Raw genomic sequence first — 12,407 nt, forward strand, 5'->3', positions numbered from 1 at the left:
ATGTTTAATAGGAATGTAAATGTATAGTCTATATCAGATTGTGCGCTGTCTTGGGGAGGGTTGTGGGGGCGAAGGGGGAGAAAAATTTTAAACTCAAAAGCATATGGAAGTGATTATTGACAAGTCAAAATAAATTAATAATAAATAATAAATTATTTATAAACTATTATAATATAAATTATTAATAAACAATAAATAACAAAAATGGCTTTTAAAAAAGCAAATTTTACCATGGCATTCCCCTGGTCAACCTTAATAGTTCGATAGTTACAGGAACAACTTCAAACTTCTTTGGCATTTAAAACCTTTCAATAACCTGGCTTCAACACATCTTTCCAGACTTGTTACATACTGCTCCCCTTTAATCTTATGTTCCAGCCACACTGGTTTACTTGTTGTACCCTTACACAGGCACAGGCCTGTGCTTTTTTACAAGTTGTTTCCTCTGGAAAGCTCTACCAGTTAACCTTAGTCTCTTGTAATTTCTAGCTGTAGTCAAGGCTGAGCTCAAATGCCACCTCCTATGTGAAGCCTTTCCACATTTCCCCAACTGTTAATGCTTCTCCTACTCCTGAAATTGTTTTAAGTTACTTATCTGTGTATGTATTGTTTCCCCCCAAGTAGAATACAAGCTGCTTTAGGGAAAGGGCTGTTTTCATTTCCGTCTGTATCTCCAAGTGTCTAGGTCTGTCACACAACAGTTCCTCAATAAATGCTTGTTTCAAGATAGATTCCTTCTCCCCTCAAATTTTCCCCATCCCTTGTAGGTCTTCTTAGATTCACTTAACCAGTAACTTCCACGGCATTTAATGCTGCAGAGGCCTAACCCTTCCCATACATAGTCGTGGCACTTACATTTACATAATGTCTGAGATTCATTTCATATTTTCCTCACAACAACCCTAACTGGTAGTAGCTATATTTTGGTCCCCTTGTTCCATCCCTGAGAAAAACACTCTTCCTACTTCATGAATGGACAGCAGGCTTGGGAGACAGAACTGGGTCCTACTGGAGTGACTGAATGTGCAAGTCTGGGTCCCAGTTTCTTCCTCTGCTAAAGGGTCAGGACTATAGACCCAGCGAGGACATCCTGAGAATCTGAGATTCTGAAAAACCTGGTTTCTCTCCCCCAAGTGCCTAGCTAATACAGCTTCTGACCCACCGACGGGTATTGGGCAGAGCCTGGTCGGAGACCTGATACTTACTCTTCCTGGAGCAACTTCCCCTTGCTGCTCTTCCTGGGGCACCCCACCCTTTGCTCTTCCCAAGACATCTCTCTTCCCGACCCCAAGAGACTCCCCCCACCTTGCTGTTCTCTCCCTGCTCTCCTCAAAGCATCACCCACCCCCCGCTGCTCTTCGCGGGCACCCCTCCTCCCCGCCGGCCCTCGCAGGCTTCCCGGCCTCCCCGAGGCTCGCTCACTGTTTGCCGTAGTTGCCCCCCACGGGTTTGGGCGCCAGCTCCTCCCCGGACAGGGAAGACTCGGACTCGCTGTCCGAGCCGGTGGTGAAAAACCGCGACATGGCGGCGGGTGCTCAGGCAGCGGCAGGCCGGGCGGGACGCGGACCTAGGCCTGGGGACGTGAGAAAACGAAGTCGGTGAGAAGGACCGCCCCTCGCCGCCCTCCGCGAGAACGAGGGGCACGGGAGGCTCTGAGGGGGGTCCCCGCGAGAATTGCTCCCACTTCGGCCGCCTCCCCAGGCTCGGACGCTGAGAACACGCGCCCGAAGTCGCCTCTTACCCGATCGAGCTCCAGAGGAAAACTGCGCAGAAGCGAATGATGAAACGCCAGGCCAGTGTGTGACGTCACTTCCGCCAGGTCTCAAACACTTCCGGCGGGCGGCTTCGATTCGATTGGATCCCGAAGGAAAAGATGAGGCCGGGAGAAGGTGGGAGTGTCCCTCCGAGAGGGCGGAACAGACGGTACACTATTTATCACAAATTTAAAGATTAAAATCCAATCTCGAGCAATCCCCTCATTTAAGAGGGAATAATAAGTAATGTTATTATAGCGCTTTAAAGGTTGCAGAATGCTTTACAAGTATCCCATTTTACCCTTACAACAACCGGGAGAGGTGGTGCTATTTTAAAACTCACTTTACACATTTTACTCTGAAGATGTCTTAGATCCTTGTATTGCCAGGAAGGGTTAAGTTTATCAATATTAGTCATCACACAACGTGGCTGTTATTGTGTACAACATTCTCTTGGTTCTGCTCACTTTACTCATTTTATACAAGCCAGGTTATTGAAAGGTTTTAAATGCCAAAGAAGTTTGAAGTTGGTCCTAGTCGCTATCGAACTATTAAAGTTGACCAGGGGAGTGCCATGGTAAAATTTGCTTTTTTAAAAGTCATTTTTGTTATTTATTGTTTATTAATAATTTATATTATAATACTTTATAAATATTTATTGGTATGAGAAAATTGAGGCAGATAAAGCGACTTGCCAAGGGTCACACAGCCGTTTTGGTGTAAAATGTCTGAGGTCATTTTTGAACTTGGGTCTCTGCGACTGCAGGTCCGATGCTTTATCCGCGGCGCCACCTAGCGTTCTCTGGAGGGAAACCAGCCCAGGACTATTACAGAGGACTTGCAAGTGGCAAATTAACGTGGGGAACCTCGGCGCTTGGAAAACTGGTCTGGAAGGACACTTAGGTTTGTCCTAGGAACGAAGAAGTCTGCACTACCTTTTCCTTTTTTCCTGGTGTAATTACCGAAAAGTAATGTGTTTTTTTTTTTTAAACAAAGACTCTGGAATGATAAATCTCAAATTAGTAGAAACCCAAATGAAATTGTTCTCTGTTTGTCCCCTTCTCCAGTCTAGTACAGTGTTGAATAATAGTGATGATAATGGACATCCTTGTTTCACCCCTGATCTTATTGGGAAAGCTACTAGCTTATCCCCATTACAGATAGTGCCTGCTGATGGTTTTAGATAGATGCTACTTAAGTCATGTAATCATCTTCCTGATGTCATGGGCCTCTTCCAGAAGGAAGAACAAATCACAACCTGTGAGTAGTCTGAGCTGCCCTAATGGGGACCCAGCTGGCCAATTCCAGTTGGGCAACTCAGCTGTCTTCCCCTCTCATTCCCTCCCCTCCTCTCCCCTCTCCTCTTCTCCCTTCCACTCCTGGTGTTCTGCCCAAAGGACGGTAAATTTTGATGGCTGAAATCTATCTAGTTATCTGGGGAGTTACTGGCTAGATTTCTTTCTTAAAGATCATGCCTTAAAAACTCAATTCACTCAGGCCTTCGTTGATTGGACAACAATAGGTCCCTGCCCAAGCACTACTTAATGATTATTTTTTGGGTCCTGCTGGCTCAGAGTGAATGTATAGTAATTGGGTTTTTTTTTTTTTTGGTTTGAAACCCTGTGAGGGTCTTCCCTTCCCTGTTTGATTTTTTTTTTTAAAGGAGTCATCCTTTGACTCACTTCCTAAACAGCTCTAATCACTGAATGGGCATTGCTTTACTCAAACTGAGAACTCAGAAAGACCTTAGCTTTAAAAGGCCAAGATCTCCCACTGCATCTTGGGCCATCTCCAGTCATCCTTATCTATAATATGGACACTGGACCCAGATGGCTCTGGAGGAGAAAGTGAGGCTGGTGACTTTGCACAGCCCTCCCTCACTCAAATCCAATTCAATTGCAAGTCATGTCATCATCTTCCTGATGTCACTGTGCTCTTCGAGAACAAAAGACAAACCATACATACCACAAAATTTAGCCACTTGTCCCATCCCTTGCCAAAATTAAACACAGTATTACTTCCATCAACACCTCCCTGAGCTTTCCCCCACGCACACCCCTACGCTCCCACTGCCAGAAACCACTGAAATCAATTTAAACAAAATGTCTAATCTCAACTGTTATTTGTCCTTCATTGTCCAAGAGGACCATAACTTCAGGAAGATGATGCCATGACTTACCAGTGAATTGGATTTAAGTGAGGGAGGGCTGTGCAAAGTCACCAGCCTCACTTTCTCCTCCAGAGCCATCTGGGTCCAGTGTCCAGATTATAGATAAGGATGACTGGAGACAGCCCCCTAATCTCAACTGGCCCCTCACTGAATGGTAATCCTTTTTGACTCCCTAATTTTCCATAGGTCTCCCAACAGCAGCTATTCCAAACCTTTCTCCCCACTCTCCTACTTGGTAATATCATCAGCTCCGATGGATTTAATTACCATCTCTATGCTGATGAATCTCAAATCTACTTATCCTGACCCAGACTCTCTGCTGACTTCCAATTTTGCATCTCCAGCCACCTTTCAGACATCTTAAATTCAATATATCCAAAATAGAACATTATCTTTCCCCCTACTTCCCCCAAATTTTCCTTATTACCACTATTCCAATCTCTGAAACTCATAACCTAAGAGTTATCCTCGATTCCTCTTTCTCTCACCCCTTTTCATCAAAGCTGTTGCCAAGTGCTGCTAATTTCACCTTTGTAACATCTCCCAAATAAGCCCCCTTCTCTCCTCTGACACTGCCACCACTCTGGTACAGGCCCTCAGTACTCCACACCTGGATTATTGCAGTAACCTTCTGCTGTTCTGCCTGCCTCAAGTCTCTCTGGACTCCAATCCATCTTCCATTCAGCCACTAAAGTGATTTTCCTACATCACAGGTCCATGCCATGGCCCCCACTCAATAAACTCCAGTGACTTCCTGTTGCCTCCAGGATCAAATATAAAATGCTCTGATATTCAAAGTTCTTCATAACCCAGCCCCTCCTACCTCTTCTTATGCCTTACTTTGGTATATATGGACCCCCTACCTTGTAAATCTCAGCTGGAATAAATCAGCACCAGGTGCTTTGCCACAGGAAAGGATCCTAATGGCATTCAAAACCTTCTCTTCACTTGGAATTTCATCTAGGGAGGAACTGATTTCAACCTGAGGTAAATGGTCAGTGGCCTCAGCATTGATTGATGATGGTCTGTTGAGAACACTATGGAAGTATTAAATCCATCTCTCTAGGTTCATATCCTTATCATTAATCAATGTGGCTCAATCAGCACTGAGTAGTTGAGATGCACCATAGATCAAGAGCACAACTCCGATGGGCTGGCCACATTGTTTCAATGCAAAACAATTGTGCCAATTTTGGNGATGCACCATAGATCAAGAGCACAACTCCGATGGGCTGGCCACATTGTTTCAATGCAAAACCTACACTTGCCAAAAAGACTATTTTATGGAGAACTCACACAGGGCAAATTATTCGCATGGTCGTCAAAAGTGATACAAGAACACTTTCAAGGTCTCTCTTAAAAACTTTGGAGTTGATTGTGTGACATGGGAGACACTGGCACAGGACAGCTCAACATGGCATGCCCACATCAAAGAAGCTGCTGTGCTTTATGAGCAAAGCAGAATCGAAGTAGCTCAAAGGAAATGCAGGATGTGAAAATTTAGAGACTCACCCCAAATGTTCACACAGACTATTTGTGCCCAACCTACAGTAGAGCATTCTGACCTCGTATTGGTCTGATCAGCCACAGACACACTGAAACTTGTCATAGTGATGTCATTTTGGTCTTCTTCGAGAACAAAGGACAACAACCAACCAAATATGCTAAGCACTGGGGATAAAAAGAAAGGTAAAATCACAGTCCCTGCTCTCAAGTTCATGTTCCAATGGAGGAGACAGCTTGCAAAAAAGCATACATACTACACATACACATGCATATACACACATATATACACAGTGTTAAGTGGAAAGTATCTGAGGGGAAGGGCTAGCCACAGAGAAGAGAAGGGAAGGGAAGGGAGGAAAGATGGGGAAGGACTTCTTCATAAGATGGGATTTGAGCTGAATCCTGAAGGATGCTAGAGAAGCTAGGAGGCAGAAGTGTAGAGGGAGAGCATTCCAGGCATGGAGGAGCTAGAATATCGAGTACAGAACAATAAGCGTAGCTAAATTGAAGAGTGTGTGGAGAGAAGTAAGTGTAACAAACTGAAAGTAGGAAGGGGCCAGGCTGTGAATAGCTTTATTTGCCAAGTGATTTTATATTTGATACTGGAGGAGTTAATAGGAAGACCCTGGATTTTATGGGGCACATTTAGGGCTCATATAGTCAGACCTACACTTTAGAAAAATTATTTTATTGGCTGAGTGGAGAGATTGATCATCACTATCAAAGACTGCAAAGAGGTCAAGAAGGATGAGGATTAAGGAAAGGTTTGGCAGTTAAGAGATCATTGCTATCTTTGGAAAGAGCAATTTCAGTTGAATTAAGAGGTCAGAAGCTACTAGACTACAGAGGATTTGGAAGCAAGTGAAAGTAGTCACCCTCTGCTACTCATACTTCTTGACCCAAATTATCTATCTAGGTACCAAATCTTGTCAATTCTGTTTTCATAACATCTCCCCCACCAGTCCTATTCTCTCTACTTATCACCTTTCACCCCAGTACTACAATAGCTTCCTCAATGGATTCCCTGACTCTTCTCTCCTCTTTCTACTCTATCCTTCACACAGATGCCAAAGTAATTTTCCTAAAGCACAAGGGTCTGACCAGGTCACTCCCCTCAAAAAGCTCCAGTGGTTTCTTATTACCTCTAGGATAAAATGCAATCCTTGACAATCTAGTTCCAACCTATTTGTCTAACCTTATCATACGTAGATCACTGTCACACATCCTTTGGTCTAGCCAAAATAACCTTCTTGCTATTCATCACAGAATATTCCATCTTTCATCTCCTTACCTTTGCAGAGGGTAGCTGTACCCTGATTGAAATAACCACTTCCCTTCTGCCCCTCAACATCCCTAGTTTGCTTCGAAACTCAGGTCTGGAGTCAGAAAGATCTGAGTTCAAATATGGCCTCACGCTAGCTGTGTGACCCTGGCAAGTTACTTCAGTTTCATCAATTGAAAAAATTGGCATAATTGAAGGTACCTATCTGGCAGAGTCATTATGAGGGTCACATAAAATATTTGTAAAGCACTTAGGACAGTGCCTAGCACATAGTAGGTGACTTATAAATGCTTATCCCTTCCCCACTTCAAGCTCAGTTCAAAAGCCTCCTCATAGATGATGCCTTTCCTAAGCTGCTTTATATATCCACCACCACCACCTCCCTCCAAAAAATTTATAACCTGCTATTTATTTAACAAACATTTATTTATGTGGTCATAGTTATAGAGCTAAGTTAAAAGCTAGACCTCAGAGGCCATACAACCCTCTCATTTGACAGAATAATTTGCCTAAAGTTACATGGGAATTTGAATGTAGGCCTCACTTATCATACCACACTGCCTCCAAATGTGTCATTTGCCCTGACAGAATGGCAGCTTCTCAAAGGCAAAAACTATTTAATTTCTGTCTTGGATCTCCAGTGCCCAGGATAGTACCTGGCACATTAGTCAATTCTTGTTAATTATCAGAACCATTAGTGTGCTGTTTGTATTTTAAAGTCAAACTTTGATCATAATTTCTTGCAACAGATTTCATAAGACCTAGAGCTGGTCACTTTAGAGAGCATCTCTTCCAATCCCTTCATTTCACAGAAGAGCAAACAAACACAGGGATGTTAAGTGCCCTACCTAAGATCACCCCTAGGATAACACCAAGCCCAGTGCTCTTTCCACAACACTCCACTGACCTAACCTCCAAGCTCCCCGATGAAACTTAGTCATTTTCTACTCATATTAGGTATGAATGGAGAAAGACTAAAAATTGCTTTAGAACCTCAAGCTTTACAATGATTTCTTACATCACAAGGTGGGCATGGGGAAAGAATTTTGTAAACCTTAAATTATTATGAAAAACTGTTATAGCTGGTGAGCTTTTTATAGCTAGGACAAAGTCACTGAAAAGTATCTGCTTAAAATTTGCAATTCATATAGGAATATTAATTTCATTCATCAAAATTTCTTCACCTAACATCTATAATAATGTAAACATTGCAATATAAGTAAGGTTTGTTTGATAAAGAGCAAGAACATGACCTGCTTCCTTTGATCATACTGTTTTGCCTAGTGTATTAGGGAGACAACATAGTATAAGAGACTGAGTATTCAATTTGGGAGTTAGAAGATCTGATTTTCAGTCCTGGCTCTAAAGCTTATTAGCTATGATGATGGTCAAGCCCCTAAACCTCTGGGGGCTTTAGTGTCCTTACCCATAAAAACTTGTCAGGGCCACATAAGACTGCAGAGATTAGAGATTTGTAAAGTGCTATGTAAATGTGAACTATTATCCTGTTATCAGGTTCTAACCTGATCCCTCCCTGGGGCATGAAGATGCCAATGGGACCCAAAGGCCAGGCCAGCAGAATACAGGCTCTGGCAAGGCCTCTCAAGCTGAAAGGTCCTGCATGGGCTGAGCACGAGAGCATCAGCTAAGCTAAGGTAAGAGAAGCTCATTAGCAGAAGACTGGCCAACAGGGAGTGAACATTTTTAGCCATTGCTAAATCTGTCTAGTGAAGTATAAAAAGTTTGACATCTGTTAGTGGAATCTCCATGCTTAACAAAAATCAAATGCAAGCATTACATTATAAGCAGTTATAGATTGATTTTTAAATACTTCCTTTGGGATAAGAAGGGATAGGAGTGAAAAACAGCTATAAAATGTAGTTATTTTTATAAAAAGTGCTTATAGTTTTTTGCCAAAGGAAAAACAGTCCAAAGTGACATTTTTGATAATTTTAATGGGCACTTTATTGCATCTTATTAGGTAGGTATAATAATCATGTCAATAGGACTATTCCTGTAGTGTTAATTGTAGAGGCAGAAGAATAAGGAGAGAACTGGGAGAGGAATTGGGGGCAGAGGGGTATTGTTTGATAACTCACAGCCATATGGTACCTAGGAACCACTGTATACCCTATCCTGTAATGAAACAAAAATAAGTTAATACTATTCATTAGGAAGGAAGGATTATTTTGAGTCCCTGCTGTGGAAGCCCCACCCCAAAGGCCTAGGTAGCATCATGAAAACCTAGCACATCAGCTTTTAGATGGCAGACTAACCCTCATTGGTCCTCCTCAGCTGAGCACATTCAGAACCTCAAACATTCCTTTAACTCCCAAATATATCTGCTGACCCTTGTTATGCTTCATGCACATCTACATTCCTTCTACAGGAAGAGGACACAGGGCTAGCTATTTGAAATATGTTCTGAATGGGAGAGCATGAATGTCAAATTTCAGCACTCAATTGGTAGTCTGTTGTTGAAAGCTCAGTTTGGCGGTACAGGATAAATTATATGGTTCTTCCTGGACATTCTTCCGGGGCCCCCAAACATCCACTTGGCCCCACTGTAACAAGCACATTCATTAAGTCTCTCTTGCATCCAAATCCAGGGGATTTGGACTATAAAAGTCACAGAAGAATACATCCTCTAGCTTATTCTGTTCCCAGGTTATAGGAAGGGCTCCAAGATGGGTCAAGTGTCAATGACTCTGGCATAGGAAATCATGCAGAGGCAAGGCCAAGGCCCCTGACAAAGAGATCCCCAAGGTATCTGCTATGCAGGCAGTTGCCATGGCAAATTCCCGGTGCTCATCCTGGGTCTAGGAGCAAAGGAGAGGTCAGTTAAAAGAATTCCCATTTTCTCCTCCTCCTCCCCCATTATTGCTTTATCCTCCCCTTCATAGGGTTAGGGACTAGCTACTTCAGACTCACACAAAACTAAGGAGCAGTACCTGACCACATGATAAATCAGACTATAAGACCTTGTACACTCAGTCCCTTACACTCTAGTCGTCTATTTCCTCCCCCTCCCCGTGATCCCCACCCCATTCCTGCTGACCTCAACTGCAACTCGGTGGAAGGTGTTTACATAGGCAGCCCCACCCAAGCAGCCCTCATACAAAATGATCAGGAAAACAAGGTAGATGCTGGGAAGGAAACTGAACCACACTTCAGCCATCAGGAAGCCCAGATTCAAGAACTAGTGGAGAAAAAGAACTGGATGTCAGTAACAGAATCAGTTAGTGGGGAAGGGCATAACCCTCAAAGTGGAAGGGATAGAGTCTATGGGTGAGGCCTTTTGATTGAGTCCAAGCTTTACAAAACAAATCCTTGTATTAAGGGGATTTGTTCTGTGAAGTTTGTATTCAGTCAAAGGGCCAAACTTGAACAATTAGAGGGCCACATGTGGCATTGAGGCCAAAGGTCCCCCATCCCTGGGATAGCCTAATAATGAACTTCAATAGGATTCTCAGAGCTAGAAAAAAGGGAAAAAAAAAAAAAAGCTAAACCAAAGAAACTCTTCGTTGATACCAATCTCACAATTACGGCACACTTTGTAAACCTTAAAGCACTACTCTTCCCACAACAACCCTCTGATGTGGGTAATACAAGGGTTATGCTCCCCATTTATAAGATGAATAAAAAGGCAGAGGTTACATGACTTTCCCTATGGGTCCATAGCAAGTAACTAGCATAGCTGGTATCCTGAATTGAAGTCCAGGGCTCTCTTCATTACAACACCCAAAGTTAGCCTAAGGCTCAGGTTCCCTGTTTTCCACCAGCAAGTGTCTCGAGGAGTCAAGTGAATGATAAATGTGCTGGGGACTTGTAAACAAAGGAAGGATGAAGGAACAGAGGGATTTCAAAAGAGATCTGGGAACTGTACCTGAAGCACTGCCAATAGCCAAATGAAACGGAAGTGGCAGCAACGGAGAGAGGATCTGGAGACAAAGACTCCAACTTGGTATAACATCTGGTACCTGTGAAGAACTGAGTGGTCAGAGGGGTTCCCCTTCTATCTGAAAAGCCCTGTTCTCAGAGGAACCTGCCCCCTTCAGTCACCCTCCCCCCACTTCTATTCTCACCATCGGTACTGCTGGGCATGGTTCAGAGATGTGTTTCTGAAGAAAAGGAGCTCAAACTAGGTAGAGAAGTAGATTAAAGGGAGTTATGAATGCCTCCTCTTTACTCCTTTATCCCAACCCTCAGTTATTAATCCTCACACTCCCTTTTCCTGATTTCCCTCCCCAACATCTTCTTACTCACCAGCCCCTGGTTGATGAAATATTCAGCAAAATAAACCAGAGTCAAGGGGACGATGTATTTCAGGAGACCCTGGAAGGTTCAGAGGTTAAGAGGATGAGCTTTTGATGCAAAGTTAGATTCAGCTCTAGGCCTGACAGTTGTCCGGCCAGACACTAGAACAATAACCCCCATTACTGATCCATTGCCTTACCTACCCCCAAATCATAAGTAGTATCACTTTACCCCTATCCTGTTTCCCCATACCTTAAAGACATTCCACCTGTCACTGAAAGAGAGGCTCTGGTTGAAGTTGGGGTCTGCTGGGAAAAGAGGAGTGAATTAGAAAGAATTTCATCCTTTACCCTCTTGATGAGAAGGCCCAGGAGAAGAGGCCCACAGACAAGCAGGGAACTGTCAGAACTGCCACGGTCAATTTGAACTATATATTTTTTAAAAACCTGAGACATACATGGTAGAGGAAGAAAAGGCAAAATGTACAAAACAAAATTCGCCAGTTTCATATACAATTCCCTTTTTTGGTTTTTCAAAGCACATTGAAATGTTTACATTTGTTAAAGTTTATTAGTAATAAAAAATGTATTTTTAAAAAGGAGGTCTAAAGGGATCATAGATTTAGGGCTAAAAGGGACCTCAGAGGTCATCTATTCTAACTCTCTCATTTTATAGATGAAGAAGCCCAAGATTATACAAATAGTTAAGTAACAGAATTGGGATTAACAACCCAGATCCCTTGACTTCAAATCTAATGCTCTTTTCACTATATTACACAATAAGTTATCATTAGCCATAATAATAATTCCTAACTTCAGGCAATGATATCATTTCCACAATGTTTTCCTATGTTTGACCTCATGTGACCCACCCCACCCCAAGTGGCTGTGAACCAGAGCTTATTATTCTCATTTGCCAAGTGAAGAAAGTAAGACCCCAATAGCCTAAGGGATGTGACCAACATCACAGAACAAGTTCGTCTACCAGGCTGTCTCCTAGGCCTGGTGAGAAAACCAACTCACTCACAGGGCTTGGAGCTCTCTCCTGCTGTGAGGGGCCGCTGAGCTGAGGTCCCAAGCGCCCCATCTCTTTGGCAAGCCGATGAATCTGGGGACTTGAGCAGCAGAAAGTAACTGGAAGAAAGAAAAAGAAAGAGGAGAGAGTCTCAAAATCTCTTCCCTTTCCCTGACTCATATTTCTTTTCCACTCCCCAAAGGAGAGTACAGAAGTTGAAACAGGAAGAGATACTCACGTGGCCAGCAGGAGAACAGGGATGCCCAGCATAGAGATTAGTGTATTTTCAGGGGAAAGACCAACCAGGGTCAGACCGAGGTAGGACAAGGCCCCCAGTACTCCTGCCCCACCAGTGCCTGAGGACCACCAGGAAACCACCTCACTGAAAAGGAGACAGCCAAGAAGAAGAGATGTAGGAGCGAGA

The 12,407-nt window shown here is 43.3% G+C and overlaps 2 protein-coding genes across 6 annotated transcripts in view; both read right to left on the reverse strand.

Annotated features, from left to right (window-relative positions):
• LOC114043736 (eukaryotic translation initiation factor 3 subunit C) overlaps positions 1-1,587 on the reverse strand; it is a 16,219-nt gene extending 14,632 nt beyond the window's left edge. For both annotated transcript variants that reach the window (XM_027862898.1, XM_027862897.1), the window contains exon 1: positions 1,423-1,587. In XM_027862898.1, the coding sequence (XP_027718699.1) occupies positions 1,423-1,523 (101 nt within the window). In that variant the 5' untranslated portion in view covers positions 1,524-1,587. The remainder of the gene's footprint in view (positions 1-1,422) is intronic.
• A 7,060-nt stretch (positions 1,588-8,647) lies between these two features.
• CLN3 (CLN3, battenin) overlaps positions 8,648-12,407 on the reverse strand; it is a 9,092-nt gene continuing 5,332 nt past the window's right edge. For 2 of the 4 annotated variants that reach the window (XM_027863216.1, XM_027863214.1), the window contains 8 exons: positions 12,222-12,365; positions 11,996-12,102; positions 11,222-11,277; positions 10,979-11,047; positions 10,798-10,853; positions 10,599-10,692; positions 9,771-9,911; positions 8,648-9,531 (listed from right to left, as the gene is read on the reverse strand). In XM_027863216.1, coding sequence (XP_027719017.1) covers positions 9,412-9,531; positions 9,771-9,911; positions 10,599-10,692; positions 10,798-10,853; positions 10,979-11,047; positions 11,222-11,277; positions 11,996-12,102; positions 12,222-12,365 — 787 coding nt within the window. In that variant the 3' untranslated portion in view covers positions 8,648-9,411. The remainder of the gene's footprint in view (positions 9,532-9,770; positions 9,912-10,598; positions 10,693-10,797; positions 10,854-10,978; positions 11,048-11,221; positions 11,278-11,995; positions 12,103-12,221; positions 12,366-12,407) is intronic. The other 2 variants (XM_027863215.1, XM_027863217.1) reach the window with 1 other exon arrangement.

The sequence above is a fragment of the Vombatus ursinus genome, unplaced genomic scaffold, assembly GCF_900497805.2.
Source record: "Vombatus ursinus unplaced genomic scaffold, bare-nosed wombat genome assembly UNPS02014770.1, whole genome shotgun sequence".
Taxonomy (NCBI): domain Eukaryota; kingdom Metazoa; phylum Chordata; class Mammalia; order Diprotodontia; family Vombatidae; genus Vombatus; species Vombatus ursinus.